The following is a 23,762-nucleotide window of genomic DNA, read 5'->3' on the forward strand; positions in this document are numbered from 1 at the left end:
GCCGCGAACGGAATGACGGACGCAGACCACACTCCACTAGAGAGGTAAGACTAGCCGTTCGCCGCCGCTACGCGGCGGCGTGGCATGGTTTGTAGCTGTGGTTTTCAGTTTTAAGTGCTTCGTGGTGTCGCGTGTTTTGTGAGCGTCGTTCACCCCAGTAGATCTTGGCTTCGTGTACTTCATCACTTACGAGTCCGTTGTCTCATCTGAACTCGTATAATATCCTTGTTTGGTACGCTTCCGTTACCCCGTTCTACAGGTTGGATGTCGTGTTCTACAGTGGCCGGCGCTTTCCGTGATCTTCCTGGCTTCGTGGTTCCCTGCTCACCCGTGGCCCACGCTGCTTAATGATTGTCCTGGATTTGTGGACTCATTCTCTCACAGTGCTTAGTGGTTGTGTGCTAGCCTTTTTGGTCTCATGCGCTTCCGTAGTACGATCCTCTTTCGTGGCTGCTAGATATTCCGTGTTCTCAAGGGTTTACGTGGATTCCACAGGTTTCGTGTCAATAATCATTCATGGTCGCGTTCCATTTCTGGTACACTCGCCAATGAGTGATCTTCCGAAATTTTCTGTCACCTGTGTGCCGCGCACCCCTGTGGTGGCTCCACCTACCGCGTTATCGCGCCATCGTGCAATCGCAATGTGGTTATGCTGTCTATGCTATCGTGATCGCATAATATATATGTTTTGCCAAAGTTATCGCGTTCTACCATGGCTCCGTGCTCCGCGTTGTGCAATCGTGGTCTCCAGAAGCGTTTCCCCGCGATTTGTCGGCCGTTCGGGTAAACGTGTTTTAATGAAGTATTGTCCTCAGTGGCCCGGCGATCTCAAGTTCTACAGTGCTATCGTGCTCAGTGATTTCCCGTGGCTGTTTGTTCTCCCATGTATTAGTGGCTGTCCCATCGTCCATGCTATCGTGCTATCTCTTGGTGTCGCGGTTGGTCTGTCGTCCAAGCTTTCGCTATCTACAGTAGTATTGCGCTCCCCACTGAGCTCCGGTTCTACCCTGGTATCGTGTTTCAATACTCGACAACCTCCCGTTAATGGTCTTCCGCGGCTTCATATTTGGTCGGTCGAATGTGCTCCGTGTTCAACAGTGGTGCTATGGGAGAATTTCCGTCCGCGCACTCTTACCGTTACGTGTTCTACCGTGGCTTCGAGCGTGCGTGCTCTTTCGTAGCCCGTGCATTTCGGCATGCTGGGGTGTCTACGTAGTAAGTTCCCTTCTGTGACCCGTACGTTTAGCTCCCGTCATATTCTTGTCCTTCTGTCCTTTTCATGGCTACGTGCACTTCCATCTTTCACGCTACGTAAAACACTTCGTGGTTTGCATCGGCTAAGTCTTCTATCTTTCGTGCTTCGTGTTGCTCTTCTATCCCATCGTCTACACAGGGTGGGTCGATGTTCCTTCGGGCTTCGTGTTCTTGCTTAGTCACGTGCCTCCGCGCTAACTTAAACACAATAGCTGTTCCCATTTTGTTTGATGTACGCAACATATATTGTTGGAAAGCTCACGTAATATCTTAAGGTCACACACTACGCGCGTAAATACAAAGGAAGGTGATATTTCTCCTGGAGGCGGTGTGGGGTGCAGGGGTGTAAGCCACAATAGTCATATTCTAAAGTTTTCACATTATTATTAATAGTAATACAATTGCTATTTATTATTAAACGCTGATATAATTATTATGTGTACTACTACTACAAATGACTGCAAGCCAAAATATGAAATGCCTTGATAATAGTACTAAGAAAAATAATATTGTAAGCTAAATTAGTACAGCAGTACTACGAAGCCTAAAACATCATTGTATGTCCAATAAGTACTAAAGTTTCGATTGAGGCCGAAATATAAGTCACCAAAGCCTACACTGTTTTTCAGCAGCTCCTACGACGATATAGTACGTGTGTGCTAATCGGCGCCTTTTAACTGTGCTAAATAACGCGTACACAGGCAGCTCCCTTTGCGGGCCTTGCATACCGCAGCTGAAAATGAGAGCAAAATGAAATTTAAGTGGCGCTTTTAAGTACGATGCGTAGTCCACATATAGTGTGTAGACCACATAATGCGATTTTAGCCAATCGACGCCGCCTTCGCTGCGCTCGGCAGCCAGTAGAACGCCCGCATTTGCGTTACAGTAATTAACCCTAGCCGTGGACGGACTGACGGACAACACACTCCACTAGATGGGGTAGACTAGCCGTTCGCCGCCGCTACGCGGCGGAGTGAAATGGTTTGTTGGAGAAGAGGTGGCCGCAAATTTAGCGCTCTTGGCTTCGCGTGCTTTGTCAGCGTCGTTCACCCAGTAGATCTTGGATTCGTGTACTTAACCGCTTACCTTTCCGTAGTCTCATCCGGCCCCGAATAATATCGTGGTTTGGTACGTTTCCGTTACCCCGTACTACAGGTTGGATGTTGTGGCCCATGCTCTTCCGTGCTCTTTCTGGCTTCGTGGTTCCCTGCTCACCCGTGGCACACGCAGCTTACTGGGTTATCGCCCTCTCTTTTGGGATCATGCTCTTTAGTGCGGCCTTTTTGGTGGCTGCCAGATATTCCCTGTTCTCAAACGTTTACGTGGGCTGCACGGGTTTTGTGGTACGTAGTCTTTCGTGGCCATTGGCCTCCCATCGCCGGTACTCTAGCCGAAGGGTGCTCTTCCGTGGTTTAGTGTCTCCACGCAGTCGTGTTATTCCGTCGCCCGTGTATCGTGCTTGCCTGGTGAGGCTCCATCGACCGCGTTATCACGCCGTCGTGCAATTGCGGTGTGGTAGTGATATTTATGGTATTGTGCTCGCGTAGTGCATCTGCGTTGCCCGTGTTATCGTGCTCTACAATGGCATCGTGCTCCACAGTGTGCAGTCGTGGTCACCCCAAGCGCCCCCTCCCCGTTTATTTCGTGGCTGGCCCGCCGTTCGTGCAATTTAGTTCTAATGTAGTACTGTCCTCCGTGGCTCGGTAAGCTCAGGTTCAGCACTGGTATCGCTCTCCGCGGCTCGACGATTTTCTGACTATAGCTCCGCGGCTGCGTTCTCCCATGGCATAGTGGCCCAGCCCATGCTATCTAGTTATCTTGTGGTGTCCCGGTTGATCTGCCGTTTGTGCTTCGTATTTTACCGTGCTTCGTGGTCTACCGTGTTGTATCGTAGGTGAGTTTATTTCCGTGCTCTGTAGCAGCTACGTGTTCTAGCCCGGAAATTCTAACAGAGTCCGTGACTCTTAGTGCTTTCATAGATTTACATGTTAATTGCATCGGCCCGCTTCCGTGCTTTGTAGCTCTGTGTCCATATTTGTTTCTCCTCCATCGTACATACTGTTTCTTACTGCCCTACAAATCCAGTTCGATAAGCTCGCACCTTCTCCTAGGCTCACGCCCTGTCCTAAGCTCCCATACAACGCACCTAAACACGAAAGCAATTGTGACCAATGGAAAACGTTTATTTTTAGCCAATCAGTTTTTCTGGTGATTACGCGGATGTTTGTTGCGCTGGCGAGGCTTCCAGCGACGGCGGCGGCGATTAATGCGCTCCTGGACAACACGCCGCGGCGGTTGTGGGGGGGGGCATAGCGGCGGCAACTAAGGCCAGGCTTTGTTGGCGCAAATCAGTGGCTGGCTTCGGTTCTGGTGTGCGTGGGCGGTGCCAAAACGCCTGGCTGTATGCACCTGCGGGCACCCGCTCGAGCCTCGCCCTGTGCGAATGCATCCCATGCTAAGAATTGTTCGCAACAGGCGCACAGCCGGAGCTGCAGCCCGAGACCGTCTGGCTCGAGCGGGGGGTGCACAATGACCGCCTGGCACGTCGATCACATGGGAGGTAAACGTTCCATTGGAGAAATGTTTTATTAGAAACGTTTTTATTAAATTAGTAATATTATTTTTTAAGTATTAAACTAAGTATTTCGAAGTGTTGAATTACTACTTTGCTAAAATGCGATCCAGTGGTGTCGCCAGGGTCTAAAAAAATCAACAGCGCCTACGACGATATAATAGTACTGGTGTGCACGTCGGCGAAGCCTACCAATGCAAATTAACCCGCACACACGCAGCGCCCTTTGCGTGAGGTGGCGCTCCAGCGCTAAAAACGGGGGCAAAATGAAATTTGAACGGTGCATTTAAGTACGATGTGTTGACCACATACAGTGTGTACACCACATATTGCAATTGTAGCGAATCGAGGCCGCCTTCGCTGCGCTCGGCAGCCAGTAGAATGCCCGCATTTGCGTTACATTAATTAACCCTAGCCCGTGACAGACAGACGGACAGACAACACACTCCACTAGAGAGGTAAGATTGTTCATTAGCAGAATCGAGTAAATGAATCGGCCAAAGTATTGTTTCATCCTGTCTTGATCTCCAGGGAGTCGGCAAGTTAGTATCTAGTATTATTTATTGAAATGCAAAACCGTTTTGTTTGCAACCTAATACGGCATTTTATTTGAATGTGATTTTTTTTATTATAGATTTCTGTGATGGAATGAGTCTCAGCTATCACTGGCTCCGAGAGCCGACACCTCGACCAGAACGATGAAAAGAGCCGTTCATTTCCTGATGTGATGCGTTGAGCCCATGCCGCGAAAACGCGCGCTCGCAGAAGATCAACCTGCTAGAAAGCAGCGGCCCCAGCGGGGCAAAGCCCTCAGCGACGACACTGCCAAATTGTCATCGACGCTGGATATTAATGGTGTGTGGAGAGAGCTAAATGCAGAACGGAACGCCAAAGCGGAGGAAAAAGGAAGTGGGAACGCGATGAGTGCCCACGGTTGGTCTGGTGAGGGACACGACAGTGAGACAAGGGAAGAAGGTGGGGGGGTGGTCGTCTCCACTACTGTCCGAGTCACTATTCCAAGCCGAGACCTACGAAGAAGACAAGCGCGCGCCTGGTATCGCCGGTGGCGGTGACCAAGAAGATGCCTGCGTTAGAAGAAGTAGATGCTTTCCCGCGGAAACTGGAACGCCTCGCTCAGCCGATTCGGGAGAATGGAGCGACGCTGAAAGGGAAACACCTAGCTACGAAGCAAATGTACTGGGGTTAGTGAAAGAAGCCCTGTCAGAACCTGAGACGCCTGGGTAACGAGAGTGGTTGGGTGCCGTCTTGGAGCATTTCGCTCGGCGACCTGGCCAGAGTGAGAAGCTGAAAGCGCTCGTGTCGGGGGCGCATCGAGATATGGCGCTCTCGTTCGACCCGTCGCGCTCTGGACTGACGCCCCTCAGGAATGCTGGGAGTACAAGGGAGGCAGTCACTCCGACGAACGTGACAGCGGAAGTAAGGCTCACAGGGGGAAGGACGACCCCGGGAACGGCTACACACCTTTCGGAACGGCCTGATGGTCAGGTAGTAGCACCAGATCGATCAGCGACAACGTCTGCGAGGTCGTTGTCCACACCAGCCCGATCGGGAGCAACACCGGCTCGGTCAGTGGCGACGCCTGCCTGATCGATGACGGCGTCGGCAAGGTCTATGACCGCACCTGCAAAGTCTGTGTCGACGCCTGCCAAGTCTGTATCGACACCTGCTCGATCGATAGCAGCGTCCGCCTGGTCTGGAACGCCGTCCAACGACTCGAGACCGCAGGAGCTGGAACGCCATGCTCACGCGTGGCGGGACCAGAAGCACGCTTCACGCCTGGGTCGACCCGACTAGAACGTACGAAGCTGGAACGGCCTTCGAGCGCTCATCGAATTGAGTACCAGAGGCCTCCGATTCCTTGAGCCCCGACGCCAGCTAACGCTTTCGTGGTCAAACGCGGCATTTTGCCGCGTTCTACAAAATCCACACCTTGTTTTGTTTTAGCCAGTCAAAGCTTCGGATTACGGCTTCTGATGGGTCCTTCTGTGTCGACTGGGGAAACTGAGTTGTGAATATCGCGAGAGCGCGTTTGTTTTTCGGCCAGCATTGCGTCATATTTGCGGTTCGGCTGGTAGCCGCATGAAACGCAAGGGAAAAAGGTGTTGTAAACAAGGCTAGCAGATCCTAAAACCTATCATGAAAATTTGGTCGAGGCCTCAGCCCCAGAGCCACTAATCGTGCTGGTTTCAGCTATAGTATTCCTAGGCTACCTGCATGCCTTCTCTCTCAGTATGTTTTGCTATGCGGGCCAACTTCACAAACGCACAAGACAAACGAATTGTAGCGCTTGCACTCGAGTATGAATCCCAACACAAGCGAGTAGAGTGGAAAGAGGTGGTACGGGCCATGAGGAGTACACATTCTGTCCAAGCGCTTGGGAGCCGGCTGCGTGTTCTGAAGCGCACGTATGGACGTGATCTATCTAGATTTCCACGTCGACGCCAACATTCTCTCACAAGCAGCATCTTCGTCGTCTAGAACCGAGCCAAGCAGAAGGAGCTATTTGGAGTGGTATCGCAAGACGCTGGCCTCGACGGGCGCGGGTTGCGGGTTTTCTTCGAGGTGTTCATTGTTTGCTAGCGGATGCACCAAGGCTGCTATTACTCCACAACGTGTTTTTGAGCCAAGGAGACGTTTTTGATACGCGACTTTCGTCGCGCTTACCATTTCAGCGTGCATCAATAGTTTTTCTAAACGATTTCCTATTTGATGAATTAGCAAAGCAGGCCGTACAAGAGCAGCTGTATATGATGCCGAGAGTACATTTGATCGTTTCTACGTCTCGCTATTGTCCTCGCCATCGCGATTCCTGCCGAAGAAGTCTTTGCTCCAAGTGGAGGTTCGCGAGAACCACGTATGGACGGAGTAGCTGGAAGTCTCCTCCAATCCCGATCTACATGTACACGACTGTCCAGTAACTGGAGATTATAGTGCGTTGATGCTGGGGCGGTCATTGAGGCAAGTATCACGGGGACAAGGCAGGCAAGTGGCCGAAGACGAGCGAGGACGTGGCCTTCTTCACGCTGTCGGTCAAGTTTAACAAGGCACTGGACAGCAAGGGCAAAGACATGTTCCTGTCTTACCTAGACCAGCACGAGACGAAGGTGGCCTATGGCAGCTCGTACGTGAAGCTGTTTTCCGCGAACATGGGCAACGTGTATGCCAAGCTGCCACCCGCGGGCGTGGACCACGCGTACAGCAAGCGGCTCCCCGCGGGCGTAGAGCCCGCATACACAGGCGGCGAGTCGCCGTAGGTGGTCACGTTCGAGCTGGTCATCTGCGGCAGCACCCAGCGCCTGCGCTCGCTCGTGCTCGGGAAGGTCAGCACGCACGGGTCCAAGACCGACGGCAAGAGCGTCACTGAATGAGTGCTGGTCAAGCAAGGCCCGGTCCTTCCTACCGAAGAAGCAAGTCAAGAACCTCAACCTGTTCGAGACCAAGGACAGGGTGGACGCCAATCACGTCCCAGGCCCGCAGGACAAGAAGCCCGCGGACTACGACGACACCCCAAGACCATCTCGGACCTGGTCGATGAGAAGCCCGAGGACTGGTACGATTAGGACGACGGCGAGGGGAGCCCACCATGATCGAGAATCTCGCGTACAAGAGCGAGTGAAAGCCAAGCTGCACCATGTTCGACGACAGCCTGATCATGGACAGCGAGAACAACTTCAAGGCCCACGCCATGACGAAACCATTGGGGAGCGAAATGCCACAGCAGCTGGCATAATACAGTTTATCTAGAACAGAGACAACGGCGGCAATAGCTTAATCAAGATATATTCACGTTTACGCAAAATTTTGCCGTGTGACTCTACTCTGATGGTTCGGTGGGCTCTGCTGAGGTTGTTATCTGCTTTCACTTTGTTGCCCTGGTGTCCGGTGCTAATACAGAGTATCTAGAATAGAGACAACGGCGGCAATAGTTTGTTCAAGATATATTCACGTTTACTCGAAAATTTGTCGTAAGACTCTAGGGATACGGAGTATCTAGAACAGAGACAACGGCGGCAATAGTTTAACCAAGATATATTCACGCTTACACTAAAATTTGTCTTGCGACTCTAGTCTGTTGGATCGGTGGGCTCAGCTGAGGTTGCTGTCTGCTCTCACTTTGTTGCCCTGGTGAACGGGGCTCATCTAATAGGCTGCGTTGACTCGCTAGATCGTCTCCGCCTGGTTTGGTAGCGCATTTGCATTCTACGTTGAGCTTGGCCAACGTTGAGGACCTACGCAGACTCCCTTTTTTTGTTGAAAAGGCCACTTTGAAGATAGAAGCGGTGAAACTTGTCCCAGCAGGTCCAAGTGCTCTGTGGGCAGTTTCAGCGTCACCGTGCACAACTCGGCAAAGGCACGCGGTATTAATTATACAGTAATCAGTTACCTCAGTCGCGTCTCTTCCTTCATAGCGACAGACAACGCACCCGCGCTTCCTCCTGCTCTTATTCCTGTATATTTGCTTTGACGATATCGCCTCACACGCTTCTGTGGCAACGCTGCTGCCGAACTGCATTCGTTTGTCACTGAGCGCTTCTCGCCATCGATCCGAAATGAGCTCTGATACCAAATCCGTAACAAACATCCTGTGGGGGTCCCGATCTCTTGACGTATCGATTGCCATCCGCCGAGTCAAGTACGCGTTGGAACGTGCGATATCCACGAGTGCTAAGGCCAATTTTTTGTGTCAACGTTTGTAGGAATGACCATCAGCGATTGAGAATCTAGCACGTATCTGGTCAAAACGGTCAACACCTTGCATGTGTTGATTGTATTTTAAAATACAGGTGGGAGCAGGAAATGCACAACTTGAAGCTCCAATTCGTCGTGTCACCATAGTGGCGGTAGATGAATCAGCATTGGTGACCATGGTGACAATGTTGCCGTCGCACCATGACGCCGCCAGCATGTTATGGTTGACAGCCACTGACGGCTGATAATTACATCGAGAGCACTCCTCTTTTTGCAGAACGGTGTGCTTAGGATAACGTTTGCTTCTGCCCCGCACTGTTCCTCGCCCGTACAATCCCTTCAGCTCTAAATCCAGCAGCAGTTGGGCGCTTGTGTAGTAGTTAGCTATGTTTATAATCCGTCGAGAAAAAAAGTATGGTCCCACCAATTCAAGTACATATTTGCGTACTTGTTGGACATCATCTGGCTCCTCACGGAGTTGTTGCATCTCCTCTTGGCTCACCACGTTCTGCAAAAGATCGGCAATTTCGCTATTGCTGCAATGCAGACGGTAATTTAAAGCAATCCATGTGGTCGAGCAGCAAACTACATACATTCGAAAGTGATACTTTCCACCAGGCTTTTTTGGATTGAGCACAATGAGGTGACGGCCGTGACGTGACCGGCAAGCAACGCTGGCTTCATCCAATGCAAGGTCACGGCCTACTTCGACGTAGCGGCCTCTGGTACACTTAAGCAAATTCAGCAAGGGTCGGATACGGGCGGCTGGATCTCTACCCATGGGCGACCCCGGTTCAGCGCGAAAGCTAAAACACCGACGAATCAACTTGAACCGACGTAAACTCATCACGTTGGCCAAACTTGTAGATGCTCCGCCAAAAATCGCGTCTTCAGTCTGGGCTCCCCAATAGTTAGAGTATTCACCTTTGTCCGTGAGCGTCATGTAGAACATGATTCCCAAAAAGACCATGAGCTTGTCCATAGTGATGGGTGTGATGATCAGAATCTGCTTGACAGCGGCATACCTGTTTGACTCCAGGACTACTTGTTTCCAAAAGTAGACGGGAATGTAGGCAAAGAAGCTCGAGCTAGCGGAATGGGCAAACAGATGATCATAAGCTGGCAATAATCGCGTCTCAGTAGTACTATCATCTGGGTGCTCGTACAGATCAGCCGGGGCTTCCATATCCGTGACGGGCTCGAATCGCATATTCTTCACTGCTTCTATCTCTGCAAGACTCACTGGCAAAACTTGCTCGGGATCGTACGTCTCGTACTCTCCTTCGGTCGACGCCACTTCAAGTTCTTCAAGTGGTGCGCCCAAATTCAACTCCTCTTCAGTGCCCTTGTCGGTCAAATCTTGCCATGCCGCTTGATTAGGTACACGCACTAGAGCTGGATGGTTCTCGATACCCCGCTGCACAGCCGTCACAGTGACGGCTTCCACCGCGTTTTGAAACTGACTATCAAGCCACATCAATTAGAGAATAACTCCATTTTTGGGGTCTTGATACGACGACATACTCGACCAACGATGTAGGCCGCTCCTACACATCTGTATACCTTATGTGTCATCCACGGCTCTTTCGACGGCAAAAAAAACGCCACCAATTTCTTGAAATAAAGCTGTTTAATCGTTGGTGTACCTAGGATACGACTGCGGGAAGTGCTGGTTCTTGGGGTGTTGGTGCCTGCTTCCGGAGTCGCAATACTTTGATTGGTGCGGCTGAGATCCTGCCGACTTGATTCATCAAATACACGGCTTAAACGGGCAAGACGCGCTGGGGGTCGTCGCCGTCTGCCACCTCCACTGACCGATCCACTGTCTTGGCTACTCACAATGTCCACGGCATCAGCGCTGCCAGGCCGTCGTCTTTGTAAGGTAGCAATCTGCCCACGTCCACCATTATCTTCTGTGTCTGCAGCGCCACCATTGCCTTCACCACAGCTTGCTTCCACATCCACACCACACGTTACCACGCCACAACCATCGTGATCGGCAGCTCGGTGGGGGCCAACACCAGCTCCAGGAGCAGATAGTTCAGCGACAGAGTACTGAATGGTAGTAACGGCTTGGTCGAGGTCACGAAAAGCTCCGGTCTGTACACCTTCAGTACCACCACCATCGTCATTCCCACCAACGCCACCATCTTGTATGGCTACTTGTTCTTCGCTGCCGTGCAACCCCCGGCGCACACGAAGACCACCTCTAGTTTGGTGCTCCTTCTGGCTGCTTGTTGTGGACTTACCACGGTCACTATAAGCACCAATGGCACGACGGACGTGGTCTCTTGGAGCTACAGATAAAATATACATTGAGTACACACATCAACACAGCGTACTCTGCAAAGCTACTGGTCATACTCATACCACGAGTGAGGGATGCACCACCAATGTTTTTGTTTTCCGAGCGTGCGACTAAGCTCTACGCGTTGTCAGCTACAGCCGCTACTACGGCTCCATCTCTGCACCATTCGTCGTGGTCGGCATTGACTGCAGTCACTTGAGCAGTGTGAGAAGCATGGCCATCTGCGTGTTCGTGTCCGCCGACAACTTGTACGACACCAGGGTTACCTACAACAACGGTGGAGGGTTTAATTAGCGCGCAAGGGGGCTCAAAGTGGCTCCGGAGTTGATCAGGTTACGATTAGGCCAAGCTACCAGAGGGGACGCTACGGAACGTGTCGCTGCGTTGACCGACGTGAGGACTGGGGATACACTCGAGATATCATTAGCAGCCGGTGTATGTACAGGTTGACCCAGTACCGGTGTTGCCGCTGGAGACGTCGAAGCTGGAAATGCCGGCTTGTCGGCAGCTTCTTCCCCACCCAGCGTGGATACACACAGTGCTGTGGGATGGCCCACGGCGAGGAGAGCAAGGACAGGCGGGTGTCGCGCGTTGTTAATGAAGAAGGGCGTCAGCTCAGTCGACGCGTGTACCGCGTTGTTCAGCGCGAGCTCGACCAGAGGCAGTAACGAGCTCTAGCTGGAGAACGACGTCGTGTAGCTTGTATTCGAGGACGCGATTTACGCTCCGTCTGGCCGTCCGTTTCCGGATGGGCTGCCGTGGACATCAACAGCTTCGAGCCCAGTAACTCGAAGGGCTTTGACCAGAAGGCCGACGTGAAGCGCGGGTCGCGGTCGGAGACGTTGGATTCAGGAAGGCCATGATGGCGGAAGACCGCATTGATGAAGTGCATCGCGGTATCTGCCGCGGTGATCGAATCCGACACCGGAATCAGGTGAAGCATCTTGCTAAAGCGGTCGACGAGCACCAAGATACCTGAACGTCCTTTAGCATCGGGTGGGAGCCCGAAGATGAAGTCCATCGACACCGAGCGCCAGGCCTCAGTGGCCACTGGTAGAGGACGCAGGGGGGCCTGCGACGGCGAAGCGCTTTGCCTCCCTCATAGTAGAAGATGTCATCCTGATTGACTGTCACGATTACATGCCCCCAAAACCACGTCAGTTCACATTCGATTGAGAGGATCGAAGACAAGCGAGAAGGGTGAGCCGACACTTCGAATACTGAATCGCTCGGGTCACGACTTTCTCTTCCCGTTTTTGGTGCTCTATGTCTGCTCAAGGCAAGACACTCTCTGCCGGCAAACATCCCGAATGTCTGTTTGTACGGCCATCCAGACTACGTGACGTCATCCGTGATAACAAAGGTGACCCTCCAGGCAGTGGTGGAGCGGGGCGACAATCCAGCAGACTTTAATACGCACTAGCCGAGGGCGGCGGAACGACACACATGTACTGAGAGACTATTCTCACTATCCAGTTCTACGGGCGGTGGGCGTCCGGTACCTTCAAACCGAGATCACATGTATGATGGTCAGGTGAAGTGTTTGTCTCTGATATATGTATCTCTAATAGAGTATAGAATATCGGAATGCACCAGAAAAAAAACAAAGCAAAACACCGTTTTTATTTGTCTTTAACCTGTAAAAATTAAGGAAGACTATCACAGGCGCAGAAGCCGCAAAAGTGCCGGGGCGGTTTTGCCGGAGCAGTGATACCCTTAATGAAACATTTTAAAACCGCGAGCACCATGTCACCACAGGCTGCAACGTTTGGTTAAAGTGTCTTTGTTGCTTTCTTGGTATCCATGGTAAGGCACATTTCGCCAAATAGTCCTTTAGTAACGTCACGTGTGTCTTGTAGTACTTGGATGTTTGATTATGCACTGGGTCGAACGCCGTGATGCACTTCGTCTCAGGGCCAAAATCAAACGCGATCCCGCAACAGTGGTTGTTGTTCTCACGCAGTACATCAGCACCAATTCGTTGTCAGCGTTGAAGGGGCCTTCCTAAAACAACGCGATGTTTGACATTTCTCCCGCGGAATCGATCAAAGGTGGGATCAATAATTCCGACCTTGTGGTTTTCAGTATACAGCAGCGTCATCACAAGACACATAGAGGAATCGCCCAGTCATTCGTTTTGACGTAGGGTCAGAAGCGAAATATAGGGTAATGTCTCAAACAACGTAGCTCAGCTACCACGTAACAGTGTTCGCTTGGTTTCCCCTTCACGCTCCTGCGCGCTGTCACTTACTCAATAAGAAGGCTCTGCTGGAACGACAGTGCGCTTGCTACTCGTGTTGACGTCCCCCATTAATCGCAGCTACAACTTTCTCGACGCTCGTTCAAGAACGGTGCCAACGATCCAGAACATCGAAGTCCCTGAGCTGGTAAACTGGTAGGAGAGAATGCGTCCTACTAGGTGTCCTAAAGTGTCCTATTGTCCTAAAACCTGGGATAAAAAACTGGCAATCGGTTCATAAACGATCCAATATTTAGGACACCACAATGTGCTTTAGGACGAAACAAGCCAGGCTCCGTGTGTCCTAATAGGACACTCAACAACTCGACACTTATTATGTCCTATTAGGACACACAGCAACTCAGACTACTGTCCTATTAGGACAACATCAAACCCAACATGCACTGTCCTATTAAGACAACGTTACTAGTTTTCTACTGTCTTATCAATATAATTCAATTATTCATCTATAATTCACAAGAGCATTGGTTGAAAGGTTTGGGTACCACCGAAAAGGTGCCGTCTATGAAAAGGGTAATCTTCGGATACCGCAGTATCAGACCCAAATCAGGGTGCCCAAAACCGATCATGCGATGAATTCCGGTGGTCGTCTGTGTGGGGTACGCCACACTAAACTGTAGAAAGGACCTGGGGTCCTTGTCGCTTACACAGCGTACTGATTGAGAAAGTATGGCCTCGTACACATCACCGCCCGTACACTCCTTGCGTGTCTGCTTCACTATAGAGACGGCAGGTGCGCATGGAATGATAGTGAGCGTGGCGTCGTCGGCAGCATGGCGGCGCTTGATCCCGTCGTACACCTCTTGCCAGACAACTGGTGGAGGGGTAGCCATGTTGCTGACGCTGCGTCGCTGTAGCTCTAGGCGCATTTCGCTGCGCACATCAATGACTTGTGGCACCGCCTCGTCGCACGTATGTAGAACCCCGTCTGCTACAACTGCACCTGATCGGACAGTTATCTTAGCCTTGCATCCTTTGCGGAACCGCTTGCAGACGTAGTAAACCGTGCTTGTTTCAGGACACGAGCGCTTGATGCAGAAGGAGTAGCCGCGATGGTCCATGGTGCTTAGCTGCCGTGGTGGAGATTGATAAATGGTTGGTAGTGTGCCTTAGGACAGTAAGTAACGCTAATGTGTGTATTAAGTAACGCTTATGTAATTTTAAGTAGAAGGTCCAGAAGAAAGTTAATATTTGAGTTTTAGGACAATATGGAGGACACAAATTATAATATTCTGTAGCGAAGGATTAGTCGCTTTTTAGGAAAATCTCCCTGTAAAATTTAGGACAAATAGGACACTTTAGGACGTGTCTTAGGACGCATTATCCTACACCGGTAAACTCCAACACGTACACTTACCTAGCTACCGTCAGCACAATTGACCAAAAGTGTGGAGCTGCACGATATCTGTTTGCGTTTTTATCACAAGCCACTGCAGGGAAAACGTCGATTTCACACTTTGGGGGAGTAAATATTCCAGCAACAGCTTTTTTGGACAGTGGGATCAATCTTTCCGATAGTGCCTGCATTGCTCTATGTATACCCAAGCAGCTGTGGTCTCGTTTGAATCCTTCACGAGATTGGAAAGGCTAGGTACCCGGTGTCAGTGTTTCTTGTACAGACTTTGTTTCCCTTTTCTTTTCACGAGAAGTTCGACTCTTCTTCTCCGCCACTTTTTGATGCTTCCTCATTTTAGGACGACCATGACGCTTTGTGATTTTGCTGATGGTGAAGACCGCAGAGTGAGATGTGTTCAAGCTTTCACCAGCTGATCCCGTTGGACTTCGCTTGGTCGGCACACTTGCTTCCTCAGGTTCGTCAAACATAGATCCCATGCTGGTATCTCCAATCACCACGTCCGTATCCGCGATCACCGCTTTAGTATCTCCAGGCACCGGGCAGCCATCTCTAGGCACCACTGTGAGCTGTGTTTGTGGAACTTCATCGGTCGGGGGTATTCTGCAAGATCGAAGGCAGGTTCGGAATGGCTATGATGCTTGCTAGCCACAACGGACACCTCCCCATCCTTGATCGTCTCCTCGAAGCTGCCTAACGCACCCAGCATCTTGCTGGAAACTGAAGTCCAATTCCTGCTCAGGATATCTCCGTTCGATGTCTCTCGGTGAGTAGCCGTATTCAAAATTCGTGGTACCGTCGTGAATTCGATGTCGGCTTGCCACCGCCGGAAATTCTTGAATCTAAAACGATTTGGGGGGGGGGCGTCATATTTACCTGTCAGCTGGCTCAGCTTCCACGACAATCTCCACCTTTGCGCAATGTATCGAATAGGTTTTTGCCAACGCAGACTTACACGTCGTAAACCATGATCGAGAATACCTTGTACTTCGATTCATTCATGTTATGAGGGATGTCTACAAAACGCACCTCCGGAAACGCCTTGAATCAATGCCACATCTGGCGCATCTGTATCGTGATCGTCTGATTCAATCATTTATCGTCGACAAACACGGCAGCCCGATTTCCACGCCTCTCACAAAATCCTCGCAGGCTGTTTTCCAGTCGTTGCTCTACAGTGCCACTACCTCGGCGGTTCTCTCGCGTATTTTCCACCATATTGTGAGCGCCTCGAAGCGTCACATGCTGGCCTGTAGTCAGCGATGTTTCAAAACAAGTCACGTACAATTTAATTGTAATTAATATACACTTGACCTGTCCTTTCGCGCAGAAAGTGCATGTTCGTTTGAATTAGAACCATACGACTGCATCACGTTTACGAAGGCCAAGAGCATAGGGTCATCAACATGCCGGGCAGCGGGATGGTTCTCGTAAACAACCCGGTCTACGCGATGGTTATGCTTTGTACTGTAGCCGGTAACTCGAATAATATACCTGCGTTTGTCTGTATTTCACGTTGCGGGGGCCTTGATGTCAGCTGTACACGCTGTTGACTTGCCGAAGCAGCTCTTGCGCTGGCCTGTACTCCGACGCTTTCGCCGCCACCCGATCTTCATCCAATATGTCTTGAACTTCTCAGGGATAAGTGACGGAGCCGAATCTGAAGCATCAATAGGTGCCACGATGGTGCCAAATTGATTGGCGAGGTCCTCGCTTTGTCGACGCCCAGAGGTCGAGCTGCGAAGACGAAAGAGCTGGTGTGTATCTACCTGATACCCTTCCAGGTAGGCGTTGAAGCCCTTTCAGGTTTTGTGCCATTCCTCGGTGACTGGCGAAGCTTCCCAAACGCTGGTTGTAGGTACGTGCGCCTCTTCCGAACGTGGCCCTTTACATATTTAGTATAAAATACGGAAGTATTTCATACAGCATTTCTGTAGCCTAGATATAGCATATCAAGTCGGAGATGCCTACGTTAGCACTTCGCAGCTGAATGTTTGCCGTTTTGCATGTTGCTTGAGTACGCTATACTTCTATGGTCCGGAAAATAAATACCGAGTTCTCTAAATTCGCGACAACTTCTGCTGTACAGCTTCAATGAAAGCGTGGTTGACCTTCGTTCGCAGCAGCTATAAAAACTAGCATTTTTTATTGTGGTCACTACAGTTCTTCAAATGTGATCAAAATTGGCCAATCAACGCAGCTTGCCGAGCCGCGTCGATTCCTTTAAAAATCGGACCAAAATTGACTCGTCGGCGAAAAAAACCGCCCTGGTGGGGTAACACTAACTATAAGAACAAAAAACGCCTTTTGCGCTTTCTATCGGCTATAGGCGTTTGTTCCAAGCTGTTTCCATGCAGTAGTTTTTCCCAAAGCCAGGTGCACTAACCGACGCAGTTAAACGTAATTCGACGCACTAGATGAAAAGTGAGCGCCCCGAATGCTTCATATAGAAATTGGCTCGAGAACGCACATTGACTCTCTAAGACTTTCCTGGCAGCGATAAAGTAACTAGAAAGCAACTACGTTGGTAGTACGCTACGACTAGAGTCTGGCTAGCGTCTTACACCATTCTCTCGTAAAAACATGGTTTTGGCGCGCAACTTACAACTCGAGCCAAGCGTACCACTGTTTTATACGAAGTACTTGCTTATCGTTTTGAATGACGTTGATCAGAGAGTAAAACATGAATAGAGCCGCCCTTGGGTAGATACCTGTACTCTATCGCATTTAATCACTCTCAGAGCGCAGCCGACAGACATTGCAAGCACTAGGTACTTGTTATTTTACCTAGAACCAATTTTTATGAGTAGAATACTCCAGCGAACCGAATGTATCCGGGTTTCCGAGCCAACGTCTATATGAAGAACATGGAGCGCTCACTCTTCTTTTAGTGCACCGATTTTTAATACGTTAAACTGCAATAATTGACATTTTTAACTTTATAAAAGAGCAATGCATGCCAAGAGCAGGAGCGATCGCCTTTTGCCGAGTAAAAACGCAAATGTACGCCTCTGCAGCTTCGTCAGTTCGGCTCCGATTTTGACCACCACTGGATTTGTATTATTAGCTGCGATTATTGGCCAATTTTCAGAGCTTGGGGGCGTGATTGGTGCACATTCTGTGTTGGGGTTGCCAGGGCAGTATTTTACTAACGTTACCGTCGTACCCAGGTGTTCCGATAAAAACATTGCAATAATATTATCACAGCCCTTAGAAATAAGATATTGCTCTTCTGAAATCAACAGCGAAAATAAATAATTGCAGCCTAAATAAGCCTTCCATATAAAAAGGATTTTTAGTTAAAAACACGGAAAAGGATACGAAAAACAAAAATGGAAACGATAAATAATTATTAGTGATATCTAGCATTTTAAAAAATAAATAATTTATTGTTTAAAATTGTATTGAAATTCCAATACAATGATTATTGGCCGATGCTACAGTCCATGCGTCGACTCCGGTTATTGTCCCCAAGTAATGTCCATGTGTCAAAAAAAAATTACTTACCACGTTTTTTAAATCCATAGTGAATTGAAGTTGTTAGACCTAAGCAGACGGAAGCCCTCTAGCATCTCTCGTAGAAATACAGAAGTCAGAAGGTCAACCTTACGCACGAGCATTAGACGGATCGATATCAGTTTCTATGGAAATGAGATTGTATTGAGTTGTATTATGGCTTGCTTCCGTGAAGCACAATGTGAAGGATGTGAAAGCGTAACAGCGTTAGACCAATCGGAGTTACGTCCAGCGACACACTCTTGTCTACATATCGCCAATACCTCAACATTACGTAGAATCCGCAGTTGTATCCGTTTGTCTGGATCGGTGCGTTGACAGACACAACTTTGGAGTCATCGCTGAGTGTAGTAGCCAGATCCCACGACAGTCGGTCCAGTACGCTCTTGTACGTCTTCAGGTTCATTAAGTCATAGTACAGGACATTGTTCTGCTTGCCATCCACGATAATTGCACAACAATGCATATTCCCAAAGTTTACAGGAATGAGCAGTACATCCGCTTCAGTGAGTAGCTCCTGGACCTTTGTCTTCATTTCCCTCTCATAGTTTTCTTCTTGTTTGACGCAGAGGCTGCCTCGACCCCGACGACGCGAACGCCGGTACCCGTCCTGTACAATCTCGCGCAAAAAGCCAAAATCAGCGCATCATTAGCCCAATGAGGCGGCTTGAGACGGTATAGCATCGCGTAGTGGTAATCGTTGCCGTCAATGGAGATGGTATCTTGGGGGGAGGCGCGTGCAATGGGGTCTGCGATGCTCTGAAACGTCGATTGTTGTGTCGCTGGTATGGCGCTGGCTGCGTCCTGTGCTAACCATTTGGAGAACACCACTCCTTCTTCACACGAACGCTTCACGTTTGCTAAGTATGCCATGGCCTCGATCTGCTCGCGTGCAAATGTTCCGATACCCGCGATGTAGACACAGTCGATCTCTGGGTTTTGTCCAGGTATTGTAGACATTTCTTCGTCTTCCTGTGTAGTTTGATTCTGGGTGAACACATCGATGGCTGATTCCTTGGTGCTACTCACACGCAGCACGGCAACACACGTGTCCAACTGTTTGGGTTGGAGTAGGTAGAGCGCATTTTCATCGAGCAGAGGCGCACTCTCCCGAGTGTACTTGGGTATCTTGCTACCCGCGTTCTTGTACTTGGTTTGGAGGGGCAGAACACGACTTAGAGTGTCTTGAAGTGGAGGCTTCTCATGTTGAAGACAGCGCGCAAGATGTACCAGCGTCACCTCTCCAAGACGTCGACTATGGGCTTCTGACTCATTGAACACCGCTTGTTTCTTCTTGTCGTCTGCTTCACTCTCCGTTCTGCTCAAAGCGGGCCTACCAGACTTCGCGGCCTTGGGACTCAGACGGATGCGCAAACCAATATCGGTATTATTCTCTTCATATTCACCAGGTGTGAGTCCAAGCGCAAGCTGCTCCAGTTCGGGCATGCTCCCGGTTCGATTTCGGTTGGTTGTCACAGGAGAGGTCACTTCATTTATTTCTGTAGCTTCTTTCGTGACTGGGGCCTTCGTTCTTTCAACCTTTACACGTTTGCGCTGCCTAATGTTCCTCCATTGCTGGACGACGAAGTCCAAATGCTCAAGGTATTCGTCGTCGTCGGAGATATCGGCTAGCGCGCTGCATATAGGCTGGAACGCGCTGACTGCCTCCTTGTACTTAACATTAGCGTTAAGTACATCGCGTTTCGCCTCCCCTGGTTTGAGCTCATTAAGCACAAAAGGCCGCGGAGTAATTGGCTGTTCAGCAGGATGTAACCACGTTGCACGAGCTGCACCACAAATCGAAATGGCCTCGGACGAAGTGCTTGATTCGCAATCCGCTGCTCCTGTCCTTCGCTGGCCAACCATGCGTGCAGATGTATGTGCGTTGGTAAGCACCCCTACGTACGGAACGTCCATTCCCTGCTTTGCTGCCGCTGTTTGACCTAGCCGCTTGTTTCTCAATACGCAACTAAGCGTTGAATGGATGCGCGTGGCCGGGCGGGGTTTTACCGGGTACCTCTTCAAAAACTCATTCCACGCCGACTAGCTGGGATACATCACGTCTGCGGGGCGCTCCACAAGCGAGGGAGAATCTATAACCTGGACAATACATGGGCGCTTGAAATCGTCCGTGTCAGGGGAGGCGTCATCCGAGCTTGCAGCCGTGCAGGAGGCTGCACAAGCCGTAGTGTCGATATCCGAAGAAGGCCCCGTATATACAAGTAGATAAGGCACGGTTAGAAACACGCTCACAGAGACCACAAACAGCAAGATAACGCTCTTCAGGCGTCGCGGAAGCGGACAGAGTCAGCGACATGGCCGGTGCAGGCAGCAACGGTTAATCTCGTGACGTAGGCTACTGCGGCTAGCAGGTAACGAAGCGGCGGTGGCGGCAACGCTCGAAGGAGGGGCGAGTTTGTGTTTGAAAAGCAAATGAAAGGCTGGTGTTTTTGGTAAAACTACCGGTATAAAGATCTGTATCGGTACCTATTACATGGATACATGGATAGAACTTCGTGGGCAATACACGGATGAGAGCCGGTAAATGCACTCAACGACTGGATTTGTTATAAATTACCGAATGTAAATATTTTACAATCATGGACATTACATGGAGCATGACATAGACAATAACCGGAGTCGACGCACGGACTGTAGCATTTCCGATGATTATTTCGGAACACCTGGTCGTACCGGTACTTGGATATTAGCATCGACATTGTCAAGAATTGGTTTTGGACTCATAAACCTTCGATGGTATTTAGCTCTTGTAACAGCTAAAAAAACTGAAGAGCTAATCGAATAATACCCGTACTTAATAATGACGCTTGCAAGCGTTATAATACGAGCACTCGGATATGCAAACCGTGCTCACAAGTGACGCTTACGCAGAAATGCAAGAGGGTTCATCTCCGGCACGGTCGGAAAGGCTACGTGAACAGCGTCGATCTTGGCCTTCACTTCTGGCGTGATCTTGTCCACAAAGTCAATTGCTTTAAGGTTTTCTTCCAGCTGTTCAGGGCGGCTCGCACCAACGAGAACGGTTGATACGTGCTCGTTGGAAACACACCAAGCTGTTGCAAGCTGAGGCAACGAGCATCCCAACTCCTTTGCAATCGGTTTGAGCTTCTCAGCAATCTCCACACGCTCGCCATAAGTAGGTACCATCGCACGGCCCGCAAACGCTGGCTTCGTGAAACGTGAGCCCTCCGGTTGGCCGCCACTGTATTTTCCAGTCAGAGTTCCGTAGGCTAGCGGAGAGAAGATTGTGAGTCCCAGCTTGTATTTCTTGTACAGATCCACGTACTCGAACTCGACCTTGTCTCGGGTGAAGTGGTTGTACTGGGATTGCTCCACAATAGGGCGAATCAAGCCAAGACGGTCTGCAATCTCACACGCCTCACGAATATCCGAGGCCAACCACTCACTGGTGCCCCAGTAGAAGGCCCAGCCTTGGTTGATCACGTGGTTCATCGCACGTACAGTCTCTTCGATAGGCGTGTAGGGTGGCAAAAAATGACGTCCACGTAGTCCAGTTGCATACGACGCAGCGAGGCACGCGCGCCTTCGATGATGTGCTTACGACTTAAACCTTGATCGTTTGGACCGGACTCCGTGAAACCCTTGTAGCCCGCGAAGAGTTTGGTGGTGACCACGAGGTCTTCGCGGGTCCACACACCGTCTTCAATGCCCTTCACGATGGCACCGCCCATATTTTCTTCAGCCTGACCATTGCCGTAGATCTCAGCGTTGTCAAACAAGTTGACTCCAAACTTGAAGGCAGTCTTCATCATCTCGTACCAGGCGTCCACTGTGTGGTACTCTTCACGGTACATCCAGCTTTCGACAGCCAGCTTGGATACCAGTAGACCCGTGTTGCCAAGGAAACGATAAGTCATCTTGGCGGGGGTAGCGAGGGCCATCGTAATTCTGTTAGAGTGTTGTACGTGATTCAAAGCAAATTGAAAAGTGGGCTTACGCAGACTCCAATGTGTTTAATACAGGGCATCACTTATATTTCATACATGTATTAACCCCCTACTTAAGTACTGGAGAGATTTAGATTTATAATGGTCGGTGTAATCAAACGAACTGCACAATCAATCGTTTGGAGTGACCAATGAAATTCAGGATTTCTAGCTTTTATTATCTTCATTCTTTTTAGATTCAGCCACCCAGCAATGATGGCGAAATCTCTGACGACACAACCGGGATGTGACACCGATCATATACTGCATAAACCACTTTGATCCTCACGGGACTGGATTCAGCCTTCTTCCTCACTTGCTAGAAATAGTGCTCAGAATTTAGTGGTTTAAACATCAACATAAAGCGTTTGGGGAAGATCTAACTTGTTATAGAGAGCTCATTTCAACATTGTAAACGCGTTTCGCGGCCACCTGGTGAGTTCGCGAATTTTGGCAGAGAATGATAGTATTAATACAGTATTAGCTGCTTGCTTCTCTTACTACTGATATTAGCGGATATCGATAATATGCTCGATATCCGCTCATATCAGTAGTAAGACAAGCAGCAAAAATTAAAACTATCAATCTCTGTCCATTTGCAAATGTACAGTTGCACAGAGTAGCAAAATAATAATGCCGGTATTAGCTGATACCAATATTATAATATCGCGAATTTTTTTTTTGGTATTATGTTCTTCGAGGTAGTTTTATTAGCTGATGTTTGTGGGTGAAGTAGTTATATTAGCAGATGTTCTGAGCGAGTATAGTACTATAATACTCAGAGTCTTTAACCCTTCTACTACGACATTACGGATAATCCGGAATCTAATTTATAGAGGTGAAATTGTTCCGAGATGTCCGCAACAACATTCGAGGAACGACAATTCGGCATATTGAATTTTGTATGCGATAAATTTAAACGGGTTAAGTGTAAGCTGCACACCACATGCGACACGGGATTGTCAGGAAGCGGTTAGGTTTACAGATATAAGGAGTCAAGAGACTCTCCCAGCCCTCCATTTGGAAATCAGCGCCGGAGAAGAGACCATCACTCCTAAAGATGTTCACCTTCGAGAAATCATTCAACCAGATATGGCGCGAATTGAAGAAGAAAGGCTGGCTGTATCGAAAATCCTCTGGCCTCAGCAACGCCCCCCGCTACCTCCCCCCCCGGTGGCAACCTCGCGGGATCGGAAGGCGTGGACTACTTTGAAGGTAAGACTACCGATGCGAATGTGCTGTTTCGGCAACAAACCGTGTACGCTTGTCAGGCGAGATGAGTCTGCTTCGCTACTGCCGCCGTAAAGGATGGCTTGCCTTCGAGCCAGCTCCACCTGCTTCGACGCCGACCATCGCCGAGCCCGAGCAGCCCAAAAATGCTCCTGGTCCGTCCGAGACTACGTCAGCACTGTCTGAAGAGAATCCCGCGCGGTCAGAAGGAGATTCCGAAGCGGTGCCTGCGCCGTCCGAGCCTGGATTAGCTGCACCCGTTGCCGCACAGAAGGAAGATGCTGCGAAGAACACTTCGATTGCTTTGCCGAGGGCTGCTGCCAAAGCCACTGCCCCAGCGAGAGCGTCGACTATCTCAAGCGTACCACCTGCACCTGGCAAGGCCAGAGGTTCTAGCAGACCACGACCCGCAAGCAAGGCAACTAGTTTGGCACACGACATTGAAACGGATCCGCAACCTCGACCGAAAGGCAAGCGCAAGGCATCGAGTACAAGAACGTCTACGAAACGACCCCGTACTGGTACGTTTGAGTTTCTGATGCTGACTGTTGCGAAATATATACTAAATTTCTTGTTACGGATTGTGCAGT

The 23,762-nt window shown here is 49.9% G+C and overlaps 2 protein-coding genes across 2 annotated transcripts; one reads left to right on the top strand and one right to left on the bottom strand.

Moving 5' to 3' along the window:
- Positions 1-6,088: 6,088 nt before the first annotated feature.
- On the top strand, positions 6,089-6,765 carry PITG_11640 (uncharacterized protein; the record flags this gene model as incomplete). Its single annotated transcript, XM_002901136.1, has 2 exons — positions 6,089-6,281; positions 6,410-6,765. 2 exons carry the CDS (start codon positions 6,089-6,091, stop codon positions 6,763-6,765), a joined length of 549 nt encoding a protein of 182 aa, XP_002901182.1.
- A 14,080-nt stretch (positions 6,766-20,845) lies between these two features.
- Positions 20,846-21,810, bottom strand: PITG_11641 (voltage-gated potassium channel subunit beta, putative; the record flags this gene model as incomplete). Its single annotated transcript, XM_002901137.1, has 2 exons — positions 20,846-21,460; positions 21,502-21,810. The coding sequence occupies 2 exons, from the start codon at positions 21,808-21,810 to the stop codon at positions 20,846-20,848; spliced, it is 924 nt and encodes a 307-aa protein (XP_002901183.1).
- Between the last annotated feature and the right edge of the window lie 1,952 nt (positions 21,811-23,762).

This window comes from Phytophthora infestans, genomic scaffold (genome assembly GCF_000142945.1).
Source record: "Phytophthora infestans T30-4 supercont1.22 genomic scaffold, whole genome shotgun sequence".
Classification (NCBI taxonomy): Eukaryota; Oomycota; class Peronosporomycetes; order Peronosporales; family Peronosporaceae; genus Phytophthora; species Phytophthora infestans.